General features: G+C 45.9%; 1 protein-coding gene across 2 annotated transcripts in view; it reads left to right on the top strand.

The window, feature by feature from the left end:
• SYNPO2 (synaptopodin 2) overlaps positions 1-27486 on the top strand; it is a 716997-nt gene that overhangs the window by 489602 nt on the left and 199909 nt on the right. For both annotated transcript variants that reach the window (XM_069630687.1, XM_069630688.1), the window contains exon 2: positions 57-208. In XM_069630687.1, the coding sequence (XP_069486788.1) occupies positions 57-208 (152 nt within the window). The remainder of the gene's footprint in view (positions 1-56; positions 209-27486) is intronic.

The following is a 27486-nucleotide window of genomic DNA, read 5'->3' as shown; positions in this document are numbered from 1 at the left end:
ATCACTGTCCAGATATGAATGGTTTGACTGATACTCTGTCACTCGGTTCTTTGCAGATTCGAAACCCCAGCAAGGCAGAGAGCGCGGGACTGCGCGTGGGCGACGAGGTGGTGTCCATCAATGGGAACCCTTGCGCGGGCCTACCTTACTCGCGAGTGGTCACCTTCATAAGCGGCTCAACGGACATTCTCCGAATGCTCATAAAAAGGTACTGTGTGAAGTACCACTCTAACCATTGCAAATTGCAGATACCCAGGTGCCTGATATGTTCAATTAAGACCAGCAAGAAGAGGGCCAACAGAGAATAAAGACTGAGGGCATTTGAAATGTGAGGGCTTCAAATGTCACGGAGTACTCACATAATGAACTGCAAATTAGAGCAAATGCCATACAAAATCTAGCATTCCTCAAGCATATGTTTCACTGTGTTTTAACTTGCATTTTGTTCATTAAATTGTCAAATTCCTCATAATGTTTGTTTTCCCATCTATGGGCTGTCCTGGTGCGAGCATATGAAATGTACACTCATCTGTGTGCACTAACGTGAAGGCTCTGACTGAAATCCCTGCTGATTTGATCTGTGAGTAACCAACTGTTTAGTTTTTGGTCGTTGAGGTGGGACATCCCCTGACCCGCCAGATTTCAAGTCAAATGGCCATTCACAGGGACGCCATTTCAGCAAAATGCCAGGGGTAACGATAGTGAAATCACATGGCCCTTGACCTCTGATGACATCACAGAAAGAGATGTAATTTGATCCCACAACCAAGTGACCTCACGGGATGTGATGGCACACAACATTCAGATGCGTCTAAAACCTGTGTTTCCATGCGCTCTCATTTCAGGCAGATATAAGAACCGAGTCACATAGGGAGGTGAGATTTGTCCACGATCACACATTTTGGGAATGTCATTTTCCAGATTCGATGCAGAGCCGATATGTAAAACATTTATAATGCAATACTTGTAACAGGGTAACCCAAATCTCTAACAAATGCTAGGGCCACCGTATCAAACATCTATAGATCAATGCACACAGAAGTACTTGTTATCTGTGGCCTTGATGTGTTAAGTAAAGAAAGCACTGACCTGGGGAGGCGTGCGCTGTCTGTTTACCCAGGAGAAAAATGCTGCATGAGCAAGCCCTAAAAATGTATCTATGAGTCAGCTACCACTACGATAGAAGAAACCTATGGTGCAGGTGTAAGCTGAGGCCATCTGTCTCTGGGTGCATTTATCTTTAAGTTATGTGACAAGCAATCACATGTTGTCACCCACCCAGAGCTGAACATAACACCGTAATGTCCTAGGCTTTGATACATGACTCTTCTTCAATTTTTTTAATAGGGTTAGATGTGGGGCGGCATGTGTTATTCAAAGACCCCTCACGACAGGCCAGTGAACGAAATATCAACAAAACCCTTTCCAAGAAGGAGTTTGAGTGGGGAGGGGTGGGACACTCCATGGCTCTCTCACTTCTGAGACTCCATGTGCAAAGCTTATTTTCTTAAACAGTGTTGAACCAGAGCAGGATGTGTCACAATACACAAAACAAATTGTTCCTTCAATAAATCTTCACAGGGCGACCACTCTTCGCCTTAAGATCCCCTCTACCAGGCTCTGATCCTGCATGTAACTTGGGCCTCCCTCCGTCGGGTTCACTACGGCCTTTGACTCAGATTATCAGCATTTTTCAATATTCAGGATTCCTAATGTATTTTTAAGAAACCATTCACTGTAGACAACCATCATTTGGGTTCACTCTTATCGACACAATGTTCACAGGTGTATCAGTGTTTACCCCAATTCGCAGGCATCCCTCAGCCGGCTTCACATTTGCCAAATACACAGTTCACTTTGCTTTATCACAATGCGGGATTCACTCTTGTTAGCCTTCCCCTTGACATCCCTCTGTCGTGTTCACATAGCCATTTTAATACAGTTCATGATTTACTCATCTCATCAGAATGCGGGGTTCCTTTCCCCAAGCTTTTTCTTGGTATCCCTCTGTCAGGTTCACACTTGCCTTAATTCACAATACAGTCTCATCAGAAAGCGGGGTTCCCTTCCCCTAGCTTTCTCTTGGCAAGCGTAACAGAGACTTTCGATTTTACAAGGGGTTTGAGGTGACCCTTGTAGGACCACTCCAACACCTCACTCCGGCCTCTCCGAGGGCATTCTGATACTTGTAGTTTCAACAAGGGGGCCAGCCAGAGTCCTTCGAATGGGCGCTCCCTCGGTGCACTCACAGCTGGTCCTTCACTGGGCTTTCCCAATAGTTCAAACACACACAAGTTCTTTGTTCACAAGTCCTTGCTTTCATAGATTGCAACCTTTGGCTCAACACAGCACGGCTTGCTATCAGCTTTCTCTGACTCACCAGCTGTGTTGAACTCGTTGGTGTTTCTTCTCTCTGGAGTCAAGGACGGTGCCATGGTAGCAAGCGCATCTCCCTGCCTTGGCTATCAGCGCAGGAGGATCCCATGCACCGCTGACATCTGTTGCCCCACACATCAGCTGTATCTCCCAGTCTTATAATTCATTTCACAGAGGTTTCGCGGGTCTGCGTCAGAAAGGGCAAGGACACTTCCCTCCTTTTCGTCCTTTCCCGTCTTGTCGCCTTTCTTCTCCGTTTGAACTGCCGTTCCGGAATAGCTGCTTCCGCATGCATTTGGGCTTGCTCAAAATGTGCTCTTGTGCTCTTCCTTTTATCCCTTTGGGGAAGAGAAAGGGCCGGCAGGTGTGTGTAATTATTGGTAATTGCCTGACCTCTGTGTTGGGACATGTCAGATAAACAGCTTTGTTGTTAGTCCATTGTCGGTCACGGTGTGAGAAAGTGTTTGTGTCGGAATAGAGGGGAGTTAGATTTTCTCAGTATCCTATGGAGTAGGATGGGGAAAATGTGTCATAAGGAAGGGGCGGGTGGTCAACTCGGAAAAGGTGAGCTTTGAGGGTTTTGTGAATTCAATAGGGAATATCGTGGGAAGGGTAATGTTTTGTCAAAACAAATTGGGAGTTTGGGAAATAATAATCAGAGAGACGTGGAGGAGAATGACTGGCAGTATTCGGGTAGGGCACAGGAAAACAGGGATTCTGGGAGGGATAGGTTTCGAGTGCAACAGGGTTCGGGTTCCTAGGGGATTTGTCATATACAGAGGGGTCAATGGATCTCGGCAAGAGAGATTAATTGGGAGGAAGGGAGGCAGATGTGGTACAGCCTACAAAGGTCTCAGGGATCCCGTCCGCTCCTTCTTCCCCGGTATAATACCACATCTCACCTGGGATATTCCCCCAAGCACAACCCTGGGCTCCCCTACCCAGGTGATCCTCCCTCACTTGACTGCCCCCAGAGTTGGGATCTGAGAGCACCAGCCCTTCCCTGGCCACCTGAATAAGGGATTCTTGAGGCCTGCTTGGTATAATAACCTCAGGTTTCTCACAATACTCATGTTCACTTTGAGATATTTTTTATAGTATAATCACTGGCACTAGGCACAAAGCTGGCTCTGCCAATATATGCCAGTACTCCATTGTGAGAAAATATTCCAGTTGGTTTGGCCATTAAAAGTGACATGTCACAATAAGAAAAAATGTCAAGAGTAAAGTCTCATTGTTGGCACCTACAATATGACCCTTTAGCGCAAGTTTTTCATTACAAATATCTGAGCATCATCATCCAGGCCTCCACCTCAACCCAGGACTGTAAGATGACATCCAGTCCAAACTCTGTATACTAATCACACAAGCCAAAGTCCTTAAAAAGAAAATTGAGAAATTCACCTTGAAACATGTTTCATTATTTTATCAACAGAAAGTGATCCCCACTATAAGTTATGGCCCAAGAGCACGCCCCTACCGTTAATACGACATGAACTGGGAATCACATCCTTAGAATCCCAAATTAAATGGAGGATGTGCGCTTTATTTAGAAAATCTATTCTGGGTCTGACTTCCGGAGGCTTGCTGGGTATCTTGGCACACCACCTACTAGCACAGGATCACGCTTTTACTAAAACCTGGTGCAACACAGTTTTAGACACTTTATCTGATGCTTCTATTACGATAGACTTGATTCTATGAAATTCGGTTTGTGCGAAGCAACAACTTTTTCTTCACGACTGGATAGAAAATAAAAGCCTATGCCTAAAATATAAGGACTTTGACACTCGTGTTTTTCGTATCAAAGCCCTGCATTCAACAGTGTCTTATTTATTAAGATGCCCGAGTCCTTACATCAGGCAACAATTTCTTAGGTTTCGTCTAAATCTCTGGCCAACAACAGAGGTTTTGGCCAGACGAAACCAGATTCGGAATGATCTGAACCATTGCCGCTTTTGCTCAAACAAAACACAAAGAGAAACGTTGGAACACTGCATTTTATACTGTCCAATGTTAGTTAATCAAAGGATGATTTACTTTTAAAAAAATGCCATTTGACCAGATATAATTTCATGTCAATGGATGACATTTGGTCCAATATAACCAATAATCCTAATTTGGGAATATGGGTGGCCATAATCCACTACTTAGATGCTATCTTTCCCAAATGTTCTTCTGATGAGGAGCCTATGTAACATTATTTGCAATTTTAAAAATCTGCATTGTATTTAGTATTTTTCTTTTTTTCTGCCTTTTGATCTTTAGTGAACATTGCAAATGTTCTGCTATAAATGTATCACATATCACTTCATCTCAATAAGGAAAAATGTGAAGTCTAATTTCAACCTTTTAGTGATAAGGTATTATTATCAATGTTCAAAGCATGTATTTCCCTCATGCATTGATTAATCTTTGTGTTCGTGTTCACAATTTTCTCTTTGTTTCTCTTTTTCTTCTTTGATTTTAAATTGTAAAGATGTCATATGTTATAAAATGTATTCGTATTCATTTTTTATATATTTGAAAGGATGATTGGATTATCCATATCAAATAAAAATAATAAAAAAAAAAAAACAGGTCAAAACGGGTTACAATGTAAGCCAGTCCAGACCCATAGGAACACTTATCACCCTTGCTTCATCATAGATGCTCGGTTAATAAAAGGTCAAGATACAGTAAGAAATATATAGGCCGCTACACCAAAACGACAGTCTAGCCAGGTAATACTACTTATCATGCTTGCTTTATCAAATATGCTGAGTAATAAATGTCATGCCACAGTAAGCAATGGCTAGACTGGCTGTACCAAAATGCCAATCTAGCCAGGTAATGACACACATGAACTTGGCTTTGCCTGAAAATACCAGTAAAACATGCAAAGTCAACAAAGGATGTGTCAAAAATGCTCTAGTGATCCCCATTCTCCCAGGGCCTTGCACACACACACATGCAGGCATCCCCTTTCACACACCCATACATCTCCTCTCACATTCATTCACCACACACGCATGCACCCACCCAGAACATTCACATACACAATCACATTCATACCCATTCACCCACCAGTCACTCACCCACATACATTCTTTCACATACACTTACACTGGCCCCCACTCATCCAGAACATTTACACACACACACACACACACACACACTCCTACTCACTCACCCACCATTCACTCACCTATAAATCGCTAACGTCTACTTGTACTGCATTCGACACACAGGAACGCACCCACCCACCCTGAACATTCAAACACACACTATCACATTCCTACTTATTCACCCACCACTCCCTGAACCTCATCACGAGTTGGGCTGTATTCCCGGCTATAATACTGCTGACTGTAATAGCCCTAGCACTGACGGTCCGGTGGTATTACCACCGGATCACGGGTTGGGCCTTAACGGTAAATCCCCATTCCTGATTGGGTCCATTGGATCCAATGGGGAATTTTCGGTGCTAATACTGCGGGCTAATACAGCCGGCTGTAATACAGCCAAAAACAGGGATTTTCACCTCCAGAAAAAAGCTGCAGGGAAAACAGCCGCTTTAGCGCCCAACTCGTGATAGGGCCAGCCTTAAATGCGGCGGTAATACCCTTACCACCGCATTTAAGGGCTACAGCCCAACTCATAATGAGGCCCCCTGACCCATACACATTCTCTCACATCCACTCACTCTGCATTCTCCACACAGACACTTACCCATCCAGAACATTGAAACACACAATCATACTCATTCACCCAACAGTCACTCACTCATACACCTTCTATTACATCCACTCTCACAGCATTCCCTACAGAGGCACACACCCACCCACCCAGAACATTAAAGCACACACTACCACATTCATACTCATTCACCCACAACTCACTGACCCAAAGCACCTGCATACTTCTCACACACACTTCACACATGCAAAATACACATCACATTTATTTTAAAAAGCCTTCTTACCTGTTTGTCCAGCTCAGTCCGGCACTCCAGGCCACCATCGGCTCCTCCATGCTGCTCAAAACAGGAACCAGGAAGTTGAGAGAGCTTCCTGGTTCTGGTATATGAGCCGAGAGGAAGCCTGAGGAGACGTGGTTGTAGCTGAACGTGGCATGTGATTCGTGCCACATGTCACGGTCAGCTCCAACCCCTATTGAAAGCTTCCTGACTTCTCGCGCTGCAAGCCCCGGCCCAGCTTTCCCCCTGATGGGTAAAGACTGCGCCGGGGCACCCCCCAGACCTGGTGTGATGGGCCCACGCACTACAGGGGCTGCGGGGCCCCCATTCACTCCAGGAGCTTACGTTTTAAAAATGAATCTTTATTTTGTATTTTTACAGGGGTAGCAAGGGAGTTTGCAGGGGTAGCAAGGGAGAACACAGGGCTCGCAACTATGACCCCTGGCTTCCCCCAGATGATGTCCCTGGCCATTCGTCAGCCCCAAAGCGGGGTTTGGATTTCCTTGCTCAAGAGCAGGCAAGGCTTACATAGCTATGTGTTGTGCAGTTCATAGATCTCTAGGTGGACGCTGAAGCTTTAAAAGCTGCTGATTTGAGAGCTGAGTTTGCTTTGTTCTAGTCAAGACCATCACCTGTTGACTTGCTCTTCTGGACTGGAGTGAGACATCTGGCTGCTGGAGAGGTGGCCAACTGTCACAAACGTTTAACTTACCATGAACACAGCAAACAATTTCAAAATGCAGCTGGGTTCCCATAAAAATATCAAAAAGTCCAAAAGTCTTGCATAGGATTCGTTGATGTGAGAGTGAGACCTAGGAAGTTTACTAAAGTGAGAGCTAGGGTGCGTGTGAGAGTGAGATGTATGGTGCGTGCGAGAGTGAGAGTTAGGGTTCGTGCGAGAGCTAGGGTGCAAGAGAGGATGTGAGTTGAGGAGTGAGTGAGAGAAATAGGTGTTCTGCCCAGTTTTGCACGTAAAAGTGCGATTCAAGGGTAACGTAGTCGTATATTGTAGAGGATTATCAAGGCAAGATTTAGAAGAAAAACTGCCTTCCCAAAAAGAGTACAGGGAAAAGGCACAAACTCGAAAGTAAATTAAAACATTGTTACTTACTGTGGGGTCCAGCATGTGCCAGGTTTCCTTCCGTTTATCTGTGGCCAGAATGCACATCAGCGCATGTTGAAGATATCACATGCACAGATGCAGAAGGGTAGGTGGTGTGGGAAACACATCTTCAATATTGAACATTAGGAGAAAGACAGTGCTCAATGGTGCTCGAAAATATTTAAGTCGTGGCACTTATTTTTTTACGAACCAAGCACTGGAAAAAGATCAAGGATTTACCAAGGTAATTTGAAAGCTTACAGGATGGTGAGACAGAGGGGGAAGGGTGGGAATTGGGGGAGCTCTACCACCCAGCTGTGAAAGGTGTGTGTACATGATGGCGCCTTCCTCAGCACTCCTCCTCCAACTGATGAACCCCCCTGCTGTGTTGAAGCTTCTCCTTGCCCAAGCGTTCCCTTCACACTACCAATAAACAGCTCCATTTGAACATGCATCTCCATTTGAGCATGCTGCCAGCAACGCCGCATGCAAGTTTTACGACCCATCTTGTGCCTGCTGCTGCACCATTCTCACTCAGCTATCTCCTGCTAACGATACCGGACCCCCAATGCACTGTACCCAGGCCTTCTTACCACAGGCCAGATTGACACGTGCCCAGACCACCAGCAATGCCACTGCTGGGGGATACTATCCCCCTGCTCCCAATTACCTGTGCCATCCTGATTCCGAGTGCCTCGCACCATTTAGTAGCTGGGGACCTGATTCATGGAATTTGTAGCACGGTGCAAAGTGACTTTGCACTGCCAACAAACTCCCTGATTCACAGAGCGGTGCAAAGTGTATTTTTGCAGTGCACTGACTTTGCACTGGTGCAGAGTCACTTTACACTGCAAAAATCAAGCCCTTAATCTCTTAAATTCTCTTCAGTAGGCCACTGGAGTGGTGGATGGCAGCACTGGCCACTGGTTCTTCCCAGGAATGCGGCTAAGGTTGCCAGAATGGAAAGCCACTTATAGCCCAGCTCAGCCAGAAAACCCCCAACCTACCATAATTGCATGCTAGTTAATCAGCTCCATATTGCCAAGGCATACAACTACTGTAGTACAACTGCGCGCCTTGAATCATTTGCTTATTTGATCCAACACAACATAGTTTGCTTTTTTGCGGAACTTCAAATTGTGCTCACATCAATAAAACAGGAAGCTGTAAATACCAACAGGTTATCTTATCACACGGTGGGAGACATTTTCCTAGCACGAGGACTGTGAAACAAGGTGTAACCCTAAGGCACAAGTAGTTTGGGCATTGTTTTTATGGGGAGTGGGTGCACAGAACAGGATGCCAAACCACCTAGTTTTACACCATTATCGCAGTTTGCTGGCATAAAATAAATGGATCCCCGGGCAATCTGCCTGTTTTTTGCACCTGGTAAAATCAGGCAGATTACCTGGGAATCCATTGTGAATGCTACCAACTCTGCTTAAAATGCAGGCGTCATTTACACCTCTTCTTATTACAATGAGTGCAAAATACAAGTGCTAAGGCAATTTAACCTGCTTTAACATTTATTTTGTGTGGAAGATTGCATGCTTGCAAAATTGCGCCCAGGAAGTTCTGCTGTTTGTCTTCAAGTCTTAAATGTACATTTGCAAAAACAGAGTACATGTTTAGACTCACATTGCTTTGCACTGTTTACTTGTAGCCTTCTGTTCAAGATGGGGAACATAAAGTCACAATCATGCTCCTTTTGTTGAACATTTTTAGGATTTAGGAAAAGTCATCACTATATGATATAGAGTATTCCTGAAAGCTAAATAATCACACATAGTTCTACCAAATAGACCTGAGGAGATGTGTGGTCACGTGCATTGCAGACTGGTCTCAAATCCTGTATTCACATCATAACTAAAGGGTGTGACGCCTGATCAAGCAGCGTATCCATCTCTGCGCTACAATTAGAAGTCCATAGAAGTAATTCAGTTCACACTGTACAATGTTCATACAAAAGCCTCACTGATGGCATTGAACCATATATTTATTACTAATAACAGTGACCATTCATACATTTCACATCAGAAAGGTATTTGTCGCCTGGCTTACTCGTGGCACATTCTCCAGGTTTGAGCTGTGGTGCACTGAACCAAGTGGCACCGCCACCCCGTCCAGATGTGCCCTTTCCCGTTCCTCAAACCCCCTCCCAGCGAAATAAATTATGCAATACAAAAGAAGCCAGAAAAAGGCCCAAAACGTAAACCCTGCACATACCCCTTTGTTCCTACACAATGGAGTTGGCTGTAGTCTAATTGTGCAGTGAATAGACCAGTGTGACAACAGTAAATTCTGCCAACTTAGGAGGAGAGTTCGAGCACCTAGATGTACTGCCAACACACCAGGCCAACAAATTGCATTGTAAACTCTTCCCTATGCTTCAATCTGATTGATCACAAACAGATGCCCCACTACCAACCACATTGGACGGGTGGAGTTTTTCTTCCGTGCTTCTTGCTTTTTGATTTGAGTAACAAAAAAGGGAGGAGTATAAATGCTTTAAATCTTGGACAAATCGCAGAGCAAAGTGATCAATAACCGGGACATATTTTGCAGTGACAGCAAGAGTAGGTTTATCACTGCCACCAATTTCATATCATCCAATGTTACCTATTCATCCTTTCTGTGTCTCAGCAAATGCAGCCCTGGAATACACTTCTCCAATCAAAGATGGCTGCCATTTTGCTCCATCCATATCCTTCAGTACATTTTGCAGTAGTCTTATTGGCATGGCTCACATTTGATGCAGAACAAGAGCAAGCATTATTGTTGAATATCTTGAGTATGGAAGGAAGGATGTTTTTGAGATGCTGCTAAAGGTATGTATAGCTGACAGCGAAGGGAAAGCAAAGAATGTTTGTCAGGCATAGGTGACAATAACCGGTAGAAAGAATTGGACCAAAGAAAAATGTGAAATTTATAGACATACTTTTTTCCATATTGTCAAAAAAGAATGTGCGCATAAGTAGCTGATTGAAGAGGTTTGGCGACTGACTGGGAATGTGGACCATGGATGAATAGTTAGACAAGAGGCCAGGTGGACACAAAATTTCTACAACCAGAAAATTCAGAAAATTAACAGTGAATGAATCAACTTGGAGCAAGCGGTACAGATGGTGCAAATGGCCGAACAATCTATACGATGTAGAGGGGTACTTAGTATAAGGTAACAAGGCTAGGTAAACAATGTGAAGGAGAACAACAATAAAGAAACAAAGAGTGAGACAAGTTTGGGGGATGGTTACAGAATGAAAGATTGAGCGTGAACAATCAAAAGCAAGATGGCCGCTTAGCTTTAAAGCTCTGTATCGAGATGGCGGATCCTGTGTTGGATTCGCCTCTTACGACAAATAATGAGTGCTCGGAAGCATGCCTGGCTAAAGAGCAGAGGAAGCAGCAATGTACAAGCTTACTTGGTATTTCCGGTGACACCGGAGGGTGGAGATCTGAGAAACTAGTTGGAGAGGCCTGAGCACGGTGTTCAGGGGTACTGTACTGCCATGTTTTGCAGCCTCAGAGGGACTGCAACTGAGGCCACAGGATTGGGACCGAGAGCAGACAATGGATTTGTGGCCTTTTGAACTGAAGCGTGGTGGTCCGCCTATTCTGATTGGCGCTGGAGTGTGAGCAATCTGCGAGATGATAAGAGGTGCCAGTGAAAATAATATTCAAGTGGTGGCCTCAGGATGAGAGAAGTAGCAACAAGTGCTGAAGGTGCAGTAATCTAGCACCTGGGAGGCACGCAAAGTTATTTAGCCTCACAGGAGGGCGAGGGGAGGGGACCCATGGAAGGTGGTCAGAGAGTACAAGGGACAGAGGTAGCAGTCGTCTCAATGAGAAGGATCTCACTCTTAGAGGCATTAAGGCATAGATCGTTAGCAGTGCACCATGCTTGAATAGCAATCAGACAGTCAAGGCTGAGAGAGGAAGAAGAGGGGTGGTGGGAAGTTTGACGGAGAGCTGCATGTCATCCACATAACACGGGAAGTGAGGAGAGAAGGTGGAGATCAAGTGGACCAGAGGGGCAAGGTAGATATTGAAGAGCCACAGAGAGAGGATAGAGCCCTGAGGGACACCGCAGGTGGAGAGTGTGGTGGAGGAGAGGAAACTGCCAAGTTGAACCTGGGAAGGTCAGTCAGATAGGAAGGAGGTCAACCAGTCTAGTGCCAGGTCCGAGATGCCAAGGGTATCCCAGAGTCCATTTATGAGGGTGGCATGATTGACTGTATCAAAGGCAGAGTAAAGATCGAGAAGGATGAGAACAGAAGGGTGTTGGAATCGAGATTTGAGAGCAAGTCATTGCGGGTGTTCCGGAGAGCAGTTTCCTTGCCTCTGGCTGCTCTGAAGCCAGACTGGTGGTGGTGGAGGCAGTCAACAGATTCAGTGTGGTGGATCAGTTGGGAGAAGACCAACTTCTCCAAGAGTTTGCCCAGAAAGGGAGTAATGGAGATAAGGTGGGCAAGAAGGATCAACAAAAGGCTTTTTAAGGTGAGGGTACACAAGGGAGTGCTTGAGCAATAGTTTGAAGGAGCCAGTGGCAAAGGAGTGATTGCAAAAATCAGCCAAAGCTGGAGCAAGGGAGGCAATGTTGTCGTTGATAGTTCTGTAGGAACAGGGGAGCAGCTGTTTGGAGTTAACTTTCATAGACAGGACTTGTTTAGAGACCTCATACGGTGCTATGGGTGAGAAAGAGGAGAGTAGGAGGGAAGGGGAGAGGGGCGCCAGCAGAAGCTTGAGGGCAGGTGAGGGAGGAGGGAGGAGAGTAGAGTAGAGTGAGGACAGGATGTCCTGAGTTTTGGTTGTGAAGTGGGATGCCAGTGCCATGCAGAGGGCCTGGGTGGAAGAGGAGAAGTGAAGACTGCAGTAGGACTGGCAGATTGTCCTTGCAGATTCTGAACAGTTCAGACATGTTGTTGGTGGCCTCAAAGATGCAAGCTTGGATATGGGCCCTCTTCTTCGAGTGGATGGAGAGTCTGGCTTTCAAGCAGGTAGCAGGACAGTCTGTCAGTGGATGTGCTTTAAGCCAGCCACTTCCATTCAGCAACTCTGCACTTGCATTTCAGAGAGGCTACAACCGAGTCATACCAGGTGTTGAGCTTGGAGGCAGGCTTCATGTGGATCCTCATGACAGGGGCGAGAATGTCCTGGGTGTTGGAAATGGAGAGTTGAAGGTTAGCAAGGGCTGTGTCTGTGTGAGAGTTAGTGGCTGGAGTGTGAGGGAGGATGAAAGTGGCGGCAAAAGCAGCAACTGACACTCACTTCATTGGTCGAATGACGGAGAAGGAGACTGGCAGTGCAAGCAGAGACTTAGCCGGGGGACCCAAGAGATCCAGATAAGAGGACATGGTCAGACCAGGAGACATGTGTATTGAAGGTTGGAGATGGGGATGTCCGTTGAGAGGAGCACATCCAAGGTGTGTCTGGCTGAGTGGGTCAGACCAGAGGGAAGAATTGTGAGGGAAAGAGAGTTATAGAGGCTGCAATAAAATCCAGTGGTCACATCAGGCGAGTCAAGGTGAATATTGAAGTCTCATAGGAGGAGAAGCTTGGAGGTAGCGGCCGGGAGAGAAGAGGTGAGGTTGGACCACTCTGAAAGGAAGAGTGAGACGGGACCAGGGGTCCTGTAGAAGGTGGTGAGAGTCTGCAAGAGGATAGGAGAGACACCAACCCTACAGACGAGGCATTCAAAGGAAGAGTACGACTGAGTGGGTATGATAGTAGCAGGGACCCAATCAGAGAAGATCAGGGCCACTCAGCATTCAGACCGGTCAGGCCTGGGCTTAGAGAGAGTTGTATAGCCCTCAGGGAGGAGTGTGTCAAAACAGACAGAGCTGACAGTGAACCATGTCTCAGAGAGAGCAAGGACTTCAAGGTCAAAGTCTTCAAGGAGAACACTTTGACCGCTTAGAAACTGCTTAGACGCGCTTAGAAACCTCTGGGTATTAAGCACGTTATAAATAACCTATCATAAGGAGGTGAGAGATGCCAGAGGAGTGTTTAACTGTAGAGCGAGAGTTGAGGGTAGCTAAGTGAAGCTGGTTGACACCTTTGAAGGTCTTCCGAGGAGGGGTACGGGATGTGGTACACCCGTCAGTGCTGGCGACGGGGCCATGGGGTGGCAGAAGGAGGAGTGGCATGAGAAGGGAAGAATTTGATAAGAGATGGAAGATGCCCATCAAGAAGGAGAAGGTTGGGCTGAGAGCCTTGGGCCATAACAGTACCATTCTGGTAGACTTTAATGATGCACCTAGAGGATGGGAAGTGTGCCAAGGGTACTTCCCCTCTGGTTCCACCATTAATGTTGTTTATGTTTAGTGCTTATAACACGCCGTAGCCCGCAGGCACCATAAAAGACAAACCACTAACAATACTGACAGACACAAGGGGGGCGGGGGGCAGGCTGCAGAGTACTGGGGTTACTAGGCCAAGAGTATAGTCATTGTTGATCAGAGCTCCTATTGGGTGAAGAAGAGAAAGGGGAGAGGACTGAGACCATATGGGGAGTCCATAGGACCGGAGAGGGTGCAACAAAGAGGATGTCAGTGACAGTCTGCCTGAAAGAAGCATTGTCGTAGGTGTCAGCGAAGGGCACGCCTGGGTTGGAGACCAGGAGATCTTTCTTGAACTTTTCCTTCCAGGCTTCGAGAGAGAGGTAGGTTTGGTGATTGAGTAGCAGTTGGGGTAAATAGGTGAGATGAAGAGCACCATGGAGGGTGAGATGGAAGGGGAGAGAGAGAGAGAGAGACGGAGGAACTGCACACTGCACAATGAACTCACCAGGTGGCCTAGCAGCAAGACAGGTGCAGACGAATCAGGTGCATGATGTCACACAAGTCGCTAAATGGGGTATTGCGCTGCACTAGCAGCAGAGGAGGAAGGAAGGCGACTCAGGTGAGATGAACCCTTCTTCGGAATATGAGGAGAGTGCCTTAAATTACTAGTCTTAAGGCACTTCTTGTGATTGCATTGTTATGGCATCAGGTGCACAAGAAAGGAGGTCCAGACCAGTGAAGAGAGTCATACGGCAGGTGGAGGGCGAGCTCGGCGAAGAGGCTAAGAGATTTTGCTAATTTAGTCTGCTTGATAACCACTTTATCGGTCTGCCGTTCAATCTTCATCCATGTGTTGAACAGCTTCATTGTCACTCTCCCTACTTTCCAGATTGCTACCACAGTCTCACTCCTGCTCCTTCAACTTTCTACACATTTTCTGCACTGAAGGTCGAACAGCTCTTTATTCCACCTGTACTTAACTGATAGGCAGATAGCCGTAATCCTCAGTGTATCTGCAATGATGGCTACATTTGGATGTTGGATGTTGCATTTGGATGTTGCATGCCTCACAGCCTAACCCCCTTTGAAAGTGGGGGGAGTGCACCCTGCCAGTATTATGTGGTGTTGCACCTAAATGAATGTTGTCTATGATAAGACCTCTCCAAGATGGCCACCATATATGTTCATTACAATAAACCCTGCGACACGGTCTAGTCTTCTGTGCTCTTCATTGCTAATTTTGCACTGCCATCCATAGATTATTCTCACATTACTGAGGCATTTTGATAATTCAAACCCAGGTTCTACTTCACGTGTTATGATTGCTACCTGCAGTACACTCCCCTGCTCAAACCACAGAAAGAGCTTTTCCCAGGGAGCATGAGTGCTTTCCCAAACACTTCTTAGTGTCCCTCTCACAGTCCCATCTCACACTCCACACAAAGGTTGCCACGTCCCTTCTTGCGCAGCAGACCAGGATGCTAACAACGGGCTCGTCATTAACGGGCCCATTGTTAGCAACCTCCCCATTCCCATTTGAGTCCTGTGGGGCTCAAATAGGAATGGGGATGTACCGGGTCCCGAGAATGGGAATTACCAGGCCCGCCAAAGTCGGCATTGGCCCGGTAATTCCCTACTTCTGGAACCCGGACCTGGTACCCGGTTTGGGGGTAGCCATGCCGCTAAAAACGGCATGGCTACCTCCAAACTCGTAGTGAGGCCCAGTGTCTCCAGAGCTCTGGTCCTCTCTAGGATGGACTGCTGCAACAGCCTCTTCCTCAATCTGCCTTTATCCTCCCTTCGCCCCTTCAACTAATCCAGAATAGGACTGCAAGACCTACCCTTGGTCTCAAGCCCAGGCAGAGGCATAACCAGGATTGTCTAGCAAATGGGGCCTGAAGCTAATGTAGTTGGGCCCATTGCACTGACAAAAATATCTGTAAATGCCCACACGGAGCTGCTGAGTGGGCATTTACAGATTTTGGGTGGGCCTTGCCCCTCAGGCCCTACCCTGCCTATGCCTCTGACCCCAGGGACCGCATCTCTCCAGCCCTGACATCTCTCCACTGGCTCCCGGTGGCTGTGAGGATCAAGGTCAAGACATCTGTATCATCAGCAAGGCTTTCTGGGGCCTGGGGCCCTGCTACATCCGACTCTCTCTCCCTAAATACCTCCCTGCTAGAGCCCTTTGTTCTTCTAACACCACCTCTCTGCAGATCAAACCCTTTTTCAAGCAGAGTGGGGGAAGATCTCTCTCTTTGGCAGGAGCTTTCGTCTGGAATGGCCTCCCTGCCCCTCTCAGGCTTGAGCTGGATCTGCTTGTGTTCCGGAAGCTTCTCAATGCTCTCCTTTTGTCTTCTTCTTTCCCTCTCCCCCTCCCCTGCTAATTCCCCCCTCTACAGCATTGACTGGCTGCCTGGTCCCCTCTGAGTCATACAGGGCACCAGGCCATCTTCACTCAGTCTATCCCAGCACCCTCTCCGCCCCTAACCTGCACTTGCCCTTCTGGGCCCCCTTCCCCTGACTAGCCTGGTGGGGTGTGCATCCATACCGAGCCAGTGAACTGCTATTGCCCACTTTGTAGACCACTTCAGCCAGTGACTGCCCCACCATCAACACAACCAAAACCATGCTGTGTCACCCTAAAGGCTCCACCAACCAAACCTGCCCTTGCATAGTCACTGAACGTTTGATGAAAATCTGCGATAGAACATTACTTATACCCCCAGTGTGCGGCGCCTCTTACCCCAAACAGAATAGCAACCAGAAATTACCAACTCTTAGCCCGCACCAACCATCCCAGCATTCCCTCCTCTCCTTTTCCATACAATGTGCTCCCTTTCCCCCATGCAATGCTACCTCCCAAAAGTTCTCCCTCAAGTGCACCCTGATCAATGCACGCTCACTTGGAGCTCATTCCATAGACATACATGATCTCATAATTGATCACAATCTCGATCTACTTGCCATTTCTGAATCCTGACTCCAAAGTGCCTCAGGCCCACTGTTGTCACTAGTCATCGCTCCCAATTAATCTTCAGGGCTGACCGCTATAGCCCCTCAGGAGGTGGGGAAGCCCTCATCGTCAAATCTTCCATCCTCATCAGAAGTACCTATGCACCTGTACTGTCAGGGTATGAAAAGCTTCTTCTTAAACTGCCCATTGACCCCCAGACCACCCACAACATCCTCCTCCTCTATCGCCAACCCAATTCCATCAGCCAACCTGAGTCTGACATCCCTCTACTAGTCACTCCATTCATTAAGCCCGCCATAAATTCATCATCCTTGGCTTTAATGACCCGAGTGACAATAAAGCATCACTACTGCACCAAGCCTTAAAGGAGATGAACTTTACTCAACTAGTTGCGTCCCCCACCCAATGCGAAAGAACGAATACTAGATTGGATTCTCACTACCAATACCAATATTCAAATCTCTACTATCTCCCCAGTAGCCTGATCAGTCCACTTCCTTATAGAATTTGACCTCTCTCACACAAATCCCACGCCTTCCACAATCCTCCCTCCTGAACCGATACTGGTTCGTACTACTTGCAAACTTACGCATGAGATGCTCATGCCCAGGGCTGGACTGGCCTATAGAGAACAGAATATTTCCCGGTAGGCCTCTGCACTCTGGGCCTCTTTTGTGTGGTAACCTATTTTATTTCTAAATGTTCCCATAGGAAAAGGCTTGTGCTTGCTCAAATGTGTAATATGAGGCCACTTTGAACATTATTTCCAGGGCCTCTTTTGGTTCCCAGTCCACCCCTGGTCATGCCTACTCTTTCTTCTCATCTTGCCCCCACACTACTGCTGAACAAAGGTCCAGACAAAATAGGTGACCTCTACCATAATGGCCTTTTCTTCACCATGGACCAACACACACCCCTCAAATCTAAAATACTGACCCCCACAAACCTGCCAACCCCTGGTTTTCTGATGAACTTGTTGCACTTTGTAGAAATGAGGGCACCCCCTCAAAAGACACCACTCCCAAATTAATAACCTGAATGCGGTTAAGGTTGCTAAACCTTACAAGAAAGCAGTCATCTCCCAAAAAACGAACTCGTGTGACACCAGAATCACCAATGCTAGCTCTGATTCTAAGGAACTGTTTTCTATCCTAAGAGAATTAGAAAACCCTATTAGGTCCTCTTCCCATTCCAGATCTGACAATGAATGGTGTACCACCGTTCAAGATGCCCTCACTGACAACATTGACCTATTATGAATCAAAATGAGTGCCAAAAAGACCCAACTTGCCAATAAATCTCCCCAACTTGCCAATAAATCTACCCTCTTAACAACCTTGCATCTATTAGAATCACCCAAGAACACACTGCTAACCCCCTTCTCCTTCACCCAAGTATCTCAAGAGATTGTCCTGGACATCCAATCACTCAAAATCACCAACTGTAAGGGCAACTCCTGCACGGCTCATATAGTCAAGAACTGCGCTCCCAAAGTGGCACCCATGATCACTGAGTTTGTTATTATCACTGAGTTTGTCAATGTCTCCTTTAGGAATATTAGTGTACCCAGTACTCTCAAAGCTGCATCAATCTCACCATTGCTTATGAAACCATCTCTAGATCCTGCATTACCTATCAACTACAGACACATTACCTCCGTCCCTTTCTTATTCAAAATTCTTGATCACACTGCTTATTCTCAAGTCCAACACTTCCTTGAAACCTACCACTTACTAAGATCCAGACAATTTGGGTTCAGACCCAAAACACAGTTCAGAGACTGCCTTGCGCTTGATCTAAAAATGCAACTGGACAACATCATAGATTCTGGCAAACTTGCCATCCCCCTCCTCCTAGATTTGTCAGCAGAGTTTGACCTAGTCGACCACGACACCCTCTGCCAACACATTGGCTCACATTTTCTAGTCTCTGCTGAAGCCATCTCCTGTATCAAATCCTACCTTGGTGAACGTACCTCTAGAATCTTCATCAGTAATTCTTCCGCCACCCCAGCTCAATCCCCTTGGGTGCCCCTCAAGGCTTATTACTGCTGCCCACCTTGTACAATACCTACATTAAACCATTATTTGATATCCTCGACTTGCTTGATATCTCTTACACTAACTTTGCAGAGGATACTCAGATCCTCATCCTCAGATCCTCATCCCACTCACTGGCTGTCACACAGAGGATTTCCGCGTCAGCATCAATACTTACTGCACTATACAAAACTGCGTAGCCACTCACTATCTCTGCCTTAATGATGATAAAACAGAGTTACTCATTGTGGGGTCCCCTCATCGACTCAATAAACTAGATGCATCATACTCTCCCTTTACCATCAATGGTTCTATCATCTCAGTTGTCAAGCAAGTCCAAACCTTGGGGGGTCTATCTGGATGCCGAAGCTGACCATGACAAGGCACATCAACATTTTGGCTTCTTGCACAGTCTATACTGCAAAACTCATCTCTCTGAGTAGACAATTCCTTTCTCCGACCAACTGCCTCATACTTGCAAGAGCTTTTATCATTAGCAAACTTGACTGCTGTAGTATGCTCCTCATGGGCACCTCAGCTACCAAATTAGCCAAGGTTCAACTCCTCCAAAATAAAGCCCTCTGTGCTGCGCTGAGCCTGGGCCGCTACGACCACAGTTCTGCAGCCAGATGTGAAGTCCACTGGCTACCCATTAAAGCCCTGTATTGACTTCAAAACTTTGACCCTCGCACATCGATGTATTTACAAGGCTGCCCCTCTGTACCTTAACAAGAGTATTTCTCAGAAATACTATTTTTGCCCTCTCCTCTGTCAACAGTATCTCTCTCGCCACACCATGCATCAAAAAGTCCAGAGCGGGGGGTGTTAACTTCTCTGTCACTGCCCCCACACTCTGGAACACTGTACCCCCACATATCAGAGACAAACGATCCTACGCTACTTTCAAGAAGTTGATCAAAACCTGGCTCTTCAGTAAATACGAATAATGTCACCTGTTACTGCTAACTACTACCACCAAGTTACCATTGAACTGTTGCCTTATGCACTTGCTGTTCTCAGGGTTTAACCATGTTGATCCTGTATAAACTCTGTGATACCCCTGGGTTTGGGCATTACAACATTGTTATAAATAAATAAAATAATATAATATAATAGTGCATCTGAACAGAGCCTTTGACACTGCAGTTGGTGCTTGGGACCATCTTGATCTCGTCTCTTGATATGATATGATAGGTTATTTATAATGCGCTTAATACCCAGAGGTTTCTAAGCATGGACCCGGGGATCAAATTTGTGTTGCTCCGTGTCATCTTGCATCCAAGGCGAGCACGTTGCCCCTGAGCTATCCTCCTGAGACAAGTCCAGAGTCTTGCTGCTGATGGCTAGTTTATTGGGTGCACACTTTCCTCATATCAGCGATTCTTGCAACTCACCAAAGGGTAACTTCTCAGCGGTGGCTCCATGGAGATAGACCCTCATATATGCGATATCAATGCATCTATTGTTATTGTAGGTGTGCTGCTTTTTTGACTAATTTGCTAGTTATAGTACTTGTGCAGAAGAAAAGTCTTCACTCGGTTTCTGAAAAAGCCAATTCCTCCACTGGTTTAAGATTAAAAGGTAAACATATCCTTGCAAGTCTATTTGGTAGCGACCAATGTCATGCTCTGAGAGCCCCACTCTGGAGCCTTCTGGAGTTACATCCAACCCAAAGCTTGGTTGGCACAAGGCCACAAACCATACACGTTACCGCCCTACAACAGACATTTTTCAAAGTAATGATCTGTCAAAGATGCCACATAAATTGTAACATTTGTTAACCAATGGAGGTTCCTTTTGAACAACACCATAGCATTCATCCCAGTGGCTTAGAAGAAGGACTTAGCACGGGCAGACTACTATGAGAATGGCAAATAGATATCAAACATAAACCAGTTGGGGGCCCATGTAATCATTTACTTCATGTCAATCGAGTCTGTGGCCCTATCATGATTAAAGGGTATCATCATTTCCTGTAGTGTACCTCTGTATGGAGCTCATTTTGGCTGCGGTCATATGAAATATTTTTGAATATCCTTGCAAGGTTAGAGAAATGTGCCGATTGATTAGAAATGTGCCCTTTAGTCACACCGATGTGATGATCGCTCAGACCCTGGAAAACTAAGCATATCTGACTGGTGGTACCCCCTCTGACCTTGTGCCAAGTTTTCCCTTTTCCCTTTTCATTTCTAACCACCCCATGCCTTTTCACGATATGGCAGTTGAAACATCATTCTCATTTCCAGCTGAAAATTGGCCAAAACTGGAAGGGATGTTTTGGAAGAGAGTTTTACGATTACCAAAATGTACTCCCATCCAATCAATTAGGCTGGAACTCGGCCTAACATCAAAGAATGCAACAACGATTTGGCAATCCCTTTTTCTCTACCGAAAATGTATTGAACCCAACCATAGGGGTGGATTTGGGGTGATAAAAAAAAGCGCTAGAGGGAAACACTGAAAGAACCCTAGAAGAATGTAGAATGATTTGCCAGACAATCTTGTCAGACCTAGGAGAATCAGACAGCAGCCTGATGGAGATTCCTTACATGATCAAAAAGAAGCTTTACATGCAGGACTGGATACTCACTCAGAAAGAGAGACAGTCCTATAAATTACATGGCAGACCTCTGCGAGAAGCAAGGAAGCTAAACACGCTACCAAAATATCCATGGAAATTCCCAAACCAGCACTTCAGAGCTCAGTTCCTGCACTTTCGCCTAAATCTGTTTCCAACAAAAGACATCCTGAAACCGAGAGCAAGAACGAGTGGAATTGATTTATCATGCAGACTTTGTTGGTTAAAAGACTCAAAGGAAACTTTAAAACATCTGATACTATTCTGCTCAGCCCTGGGGGAAATAAGAACCAATATCTAAGGGCAAGAGATCAACAAATATGAGTCAATGACGGTGGAAGATTGGTGGATGGCGTTGACTGGGGGAGAAAATATTTCTGTTACCCTGGCACTAGTTAAGCTAGTTGGTATCACCTCTGACATCATCAAAACTATCACTATGATCATAATCCATAGGTACTTGACAAAAGGCTTGGCCTCGGACATTATCTCACACGCAGTGCCTGAAGCCAGCGTGGGCAAGCCTGAAGCCAGCGTGGCCAAGCACTAGGAGTACTGTATGCTCGGCATAGGTTATGGCCATGCACTTAGGCATTACCCCTGGCAGTAGTTCCCTCAGGGTAATGCTTATGGCTTGAACGGCTCCCCAGCCTCACAATTTCCACAAGTAATATGTCCTTTGCCAATTATTTGTTTTTACTGAGCCTAGGACATGGCTATGCCACAGAGACAATACCGCTTTGAACAGTATCAACAGGAAATGGGATGATTTCATGGTGTGTGTGCATGTGTGTGTGTGTGTGTGTGTACGTCTGTATAGTTCACGTGGAATGCCCTGTACCCATGGCCCACATGCACTATTCACTCCAGAGTTCCTAGAGAAAAGAGAGCCTTGGCCATAGTCTTCATGAACCAAAGTGTTAAAGTGTTGCTATCTACAGTGTCCGTCAGGCAGAGCACACATTTGGGACATGGCCTGCGTCACTGCCATCCCCACAGTGCCTGTGAATATTGCATCTGTGGCATGGCCTACTTCCCTACCCGAGAGGTAGTACTCATTTGCAGTGTTCTTACTGCACACAGCCTGAGAACATGCATCACAGGTACTGCATACCCTAAATCCCAGTGTTTTGGGCTATGACTCCCAGGATCCTTTGTTACTAACTTTACAGGGTTGGGCTGAGGGAGACGAAGTCTGAAACATCTGGATGGCCACAGAATGAGTAACTAGAACTGATTCTTCTGGTCTTGACACAACAGTCATATGCTGTTCAGGAGAAAAATAGGGGTGCCGTGAAATTCCTGCTGTTTTTTCAGATCAGAAAGAGTAGGGATATTGAAAGATTCAATCTCACAAACTATGAGTTGAGAGAACATGGAATATAATTATAATCATTCTTTACTTTATACCAACGACTGGTTTCTAAGCACGGGATCGGGACTCGAACCTGTGTTGCATACTTTTGCTTCCTAGACAAACACGTTGCCCCTGAGCTATCCTTCCTCCCCAACGACGCATGTGTGGCATCCTACTATATTCTACGTTTTGCTGCCATATATTGGCAGCCAATTAGCGTCCAATCAAGATGCAATTGCTCTTTAGGGACCTTTCTTTGTCGTGTCTCAGAGTACATATAGTATATGCATGGGCGTAATTTTAGGGGGGGACAGGGGTGTTTGTCCCCCCCAACTTTCATGGCACACTATTTTGTCCCCATTCATTTGAATGGGGCACATTTTCTTCAGAGGTCATGTCCCCCCCAACATTTTCAGCAAATTTACTCCAATGAGTATATGTAGACCCATATTTGGGCGACGCCTGCACATTTATGAAAACGTGTCACAGCTGTGTCACAGTCGGTCATACTTTGATTTCAGACATAAATTAAACAGGTGACTGTCCAAGGAGAACCCTATTGAAAACTGCAGATAAAAGTAATCAGAGGAGCACACAAAGGCCTTATTCACAGAGCATTTTCCAATGGGGCATTGCCTTTATAAAACACTACTGTGAATGATGCCCAGAGTGTTGATACAGATTTTCTATCCGTTACAAATACAGTAAATCACCTGGCGATAGTCTGCCACGCACCTTAAGCATATTTTGGTCTGTCTAGCAAGATGGAATGATTGATAGGTTCAAAAGCATCAACACGGTTATCAACATCAATGGGATTATGTGCCTTCAGTGGGAACAATGTAGAAAGTTTGTTATTTTTAATTGAAAATGAAAATGCACTTTGTCATCAATAACAAAAAAGCCCAAACAACAGCTAAAAGGGATAAGTGTTATTGGGAGCGGATGAGATGATAGTTCACCCATTGTATGGATGAGAACTCCCCATGGGCGTGGGGGCAACAGTATTTATGTACCCATCTGTTTTGGTGCAAACATGTTTTCAATGTCTTGCCCCATCCCCGTCCCTCAAATGCTGCTCTTCATTTTTTGGAGAGCGCTTCCTGTGACTGGAAGAAAACTAGATTGTCAGCCCCCAAATGGGATTTTCTTTCGAAGTGAGTCCTCGCCGAGTCATTGGCACCCTCTCTCTCTTGGGGTTAAGCCAAGAAAGGAGCTCGAGCTACAACTCTAAGATTATCCGAATTTCCTCGGTCCAAGAGAGGATTTTTAACCAGAGGTGAAAACCATGACCGTTTAATCAAACCGTGATCCCTGTTCTGCTTGAATCAGATATATAACATTTTGAAAAAACCCTGTGGCTATCATGTCAGGATTTCTGGCTTACTTTTGGCTGCTAGGGGATCACTGTGGCATACTATGGGGTGATCTACTTGCCCAATATTCTGCGTCGTGTCTGCTGAGAAAGGTTGTGGGTCTAAAGTTCCGCTGCCACTGCTGGCAATGATGGATTGTTAACTTATTGTGTTGGGATTTTCTCCCTTTAATTTGATCAATTTTACTTGTACAAAAAGGCTGGCTCAAGGTCCAGGCTTCAGTTGTATCTCTAACTGCAGGTGTGTGCTCCTCTGGCGTTTCAATCTTGATGGTGACTTTGACTCTCTCATGATTCTTGCAAAGGGGGTTGAATCTAGCAAGTCGCTGGTTTTCTCCGTTAAATCACGGGTTATTGTCTGGAAGCTCTGGGAAGATCGTTTGTTCAGTGATTATCTTTCTACGTCTGATAGGTGCTAAGCTATTAGATGTTTTCGCACAGAATTATTACATGAGGTCCATTTATTTCACTCCAATCGACACATTCGAAAGTGTGGCTGTGTCTAAAAGTTGCACTGTATTCAGTCAAGTGAAGTGATGAAATTGTGCTTGATTTGGGTGCCTACATGGCCCCTTTCTGTCCACATGCAGTAACTGTCCAATGGCTCCTTACATAGTACAATCAAGTAACATTACTCTTGGCAGCTCAGGGCTGATCAAATTTCTGGTCAGAACACTGTCCAGGCCCCAGCCAAGTTCACAGGTTGCATTTCCAGGCAGCCATCTTGTGAGCTGGCCATGCCCACTAATGGGAGGATTAATCACGTCACTGATTGTCCCCCTCTGCCGACATGTAGAAATCTCCAGTGATGAGTTTCTAACTGATGGCCTCTCTTATTACCTTTATAGGTTCTATAAGATCCCACCCCAAAGACATATCTAGTTTTGTATTGGGGGCAGAACTTTTAGAAAACAGATATACACAATAAAGAATTCTCTGAGGTGATTACAATATGACGTTAATCCCCTGTTCGGCAGGTAACGAGGGATCTGGGCCTTTATGCCCCATTCCAGCCCTTGGAATGGGGATTAAGGCTATTAGCACCCCGGGTTGCCAAAGCTGTTACCCGGGGTGCTAAAAAAAGTATTTTCTTTCACGCCTCTTCCCTTTCCAAGGTGGCCAGCAGGAGGCAGGAAGAAGGAGTGGCAGCGGCAGCGGCTTTCATCACTGCAGAAATAAGGTAAGAGTGAGGTAAGATGGCCGCAGGGAGAGCCGGCCATCAGGCAGCATGGAACGTGGGCTTTCACCGGCAGTTCAAGCCCACATTCCTAACCACCTGATTGGCTGGTCCCACCCGCCAGGGTGCTAATACATATTCAAGCTTCTAAAAATCCAAATGATGTGACGGACACTTTTTCTGGAGGGACGTGCAGCATGTCATATCAACGTTCCCTTAACGTCTCCATTTGTGTTCTTCCCTGAACATCTGTGAGGCATCATTAACAATGATAATTATATCACATTTCTATGCAGCGCTTCATCCAGATTCCTCCCTCTCCTTAGCACTGAAATAATAGGTGAGATGCTGACCCAATCTAATGGTACTCCGGCAAGCATGTGTCCTTGCCTCATGGACTCGCCGGAGACTGACTTGGCAGTCATCCTCGCTAGAGGAAGGGCAGCCAACAATTCGAAGCGAATACATTCTTAAGAAGCAGCAGCCGGCTCCAGCTGTCACAATTGAGCAAACCAGATACACTGAGTGAACAGATTGTGAATATTATTGGAGCGAGTGCCGACAATCATCCAGGAGACCGAAAACAAAGGGCAACAACAAAGCGTAGTGTTCAGATTTCATGCCATGACCTTATTAGGACGAAAGACTGAAATCTCATATGCTCTTGCCCCACCAGTTACAGCTGGGACCAGTGTTACAGATGTTTGAGGGGTGCAAGGCTGAGGGTGACCTTTCCAAGAATATTTCCATGGGAGGCTTTACTTCCTTTCTTAAGGGCACACCCTTCTCGTGCACTCTGGGTGGATGGTGCTGAGCACGTAGCATGTGCAATAGTTGAAAATCACCATATGAATGAACTCCCCGACTAGTTTCTTGAGGCCAGACACATTCATTTTAGTTATTAAATTAGTCAACTTCACACAAATGATATGTTGACTCATTTCTGTTCACAGCCTCCTCACATGTATTTTGACACTCCCCTTTGGATCGTGCACCTATGGTCAGGCGCCCTGGACATCAGAGCAAATGTTTACTATGTGGGAACAGTTATAGCTGATTTGATGCAATCATCTTGAGATATGTCAGCCATGGTGTTTGACCTGCACCACCAGTGGACTTTATGCCTTTTCCCGATCTCACAAGTGAATTCCTTTCCCTTTTACCTGTTCAAGCCATTGACACTCTGGGTCTTTTGGCGGTTAATATGCATTTATTATATAAAGACTTCCCTACCAAGGTAAGTACACTGTGTAAACATTATCATGCATGCCAAGTGCACCAGAATTATATGGTACCATGAGTGACATTTATTTTATTCATATATGTTGGCATTTATGAAGCGCACTGAGCCCATGGGCGTCTGGGCGTTGCTTACAATCAGGAAAAAACACTCATGTAAAAAATAGGAGGAAGAAGCAAGCAGGGCTAGAGAACAGTGTTTTAGTTGAAAAGGTGGGGTTTGAGCTTTCTTCTCAAGGTATTGTTTAATAGTTAATCTCGCAGATGTGTGGGGAGCTCATTCCAGAGAGTGGTTGCCCGGCACGGGATGCTGGAACCACCTGCTCATTTGCAGTTAAATCTGGGGGTGGTGAGGCAGTGTTTGTAGGCTGCTCTTAAGGGTCTTGCTGGAGCATGTCTTTTGAGTCTTTTTTCAAGGTGGGGGGTATGGTCAGAAAGACAGCGATGTGTGATGGTGAGAATTTTCAAAGTAATTATGTTTTTACAGAGAGCCAATGGGCAGCTTTTCTGGCTTCTGTGATGCGGTCACGCTTCCGGATATCTAGAGCTGCTCGCAGCGTGTTATTCTGTATTGTTTGAAGTTTGCTCAGGTTTTTGGCGGAGGTGCCAGTGACCAGTGAGTTGCAATAATCGAGTTTTGAGCAGAGGAGAGCACGAGTCACCTCAAGCCGTTTTTTTGTGGACAAAAAAGGTCTGCTGGCATTGATGAGTTTGTGGCATATCCTGATGTCAAAACAATATGATTGACCTGATGTAACATGTTAAGCGAGGAATCCAGGTAAACCCCAAGGGTTTTCACTGCCGAAGATACAGGGATGGTGTGGCCGTCAATAGTGAATGCTTTGTATGCCAGGTGAAGCTTAGCTAGGCGAGATGGAGGGCCAATGATAAGAAGCTGTGTCTTATCATTGTTGAGGCAGAGGCTGTGTGTAGCCATCCAGAATTGGATGGTCTCATAGATGCTCTTTATTTTGAGGGAGTCCTGCGTGGGGTCGCCAGAAAGGAGGATGACAATCAGCGTATCATC

The sequence above is a fragment of the Ambystoma mexicanum genome, chromosome 6q (assembly GCF_040938575.1).
Source record: "Ambystoma mexicanum isolate Mex_15411 chromosome 6q, UKY_AmexF1_1, whole genome shotgun sequence".
In the NCBI taxonomy this organism is placed as follows: Eukaryota; Metazoa; Chordata; class Amphibia; order Caudata; family Ambystomatidae; genus Ambystoma; species Ambystoma mexicanum.
Note: the sequence above shows the minus strand (reverse complement) of the source record. Positions and strands in the feature narration are given on the sequence as shown.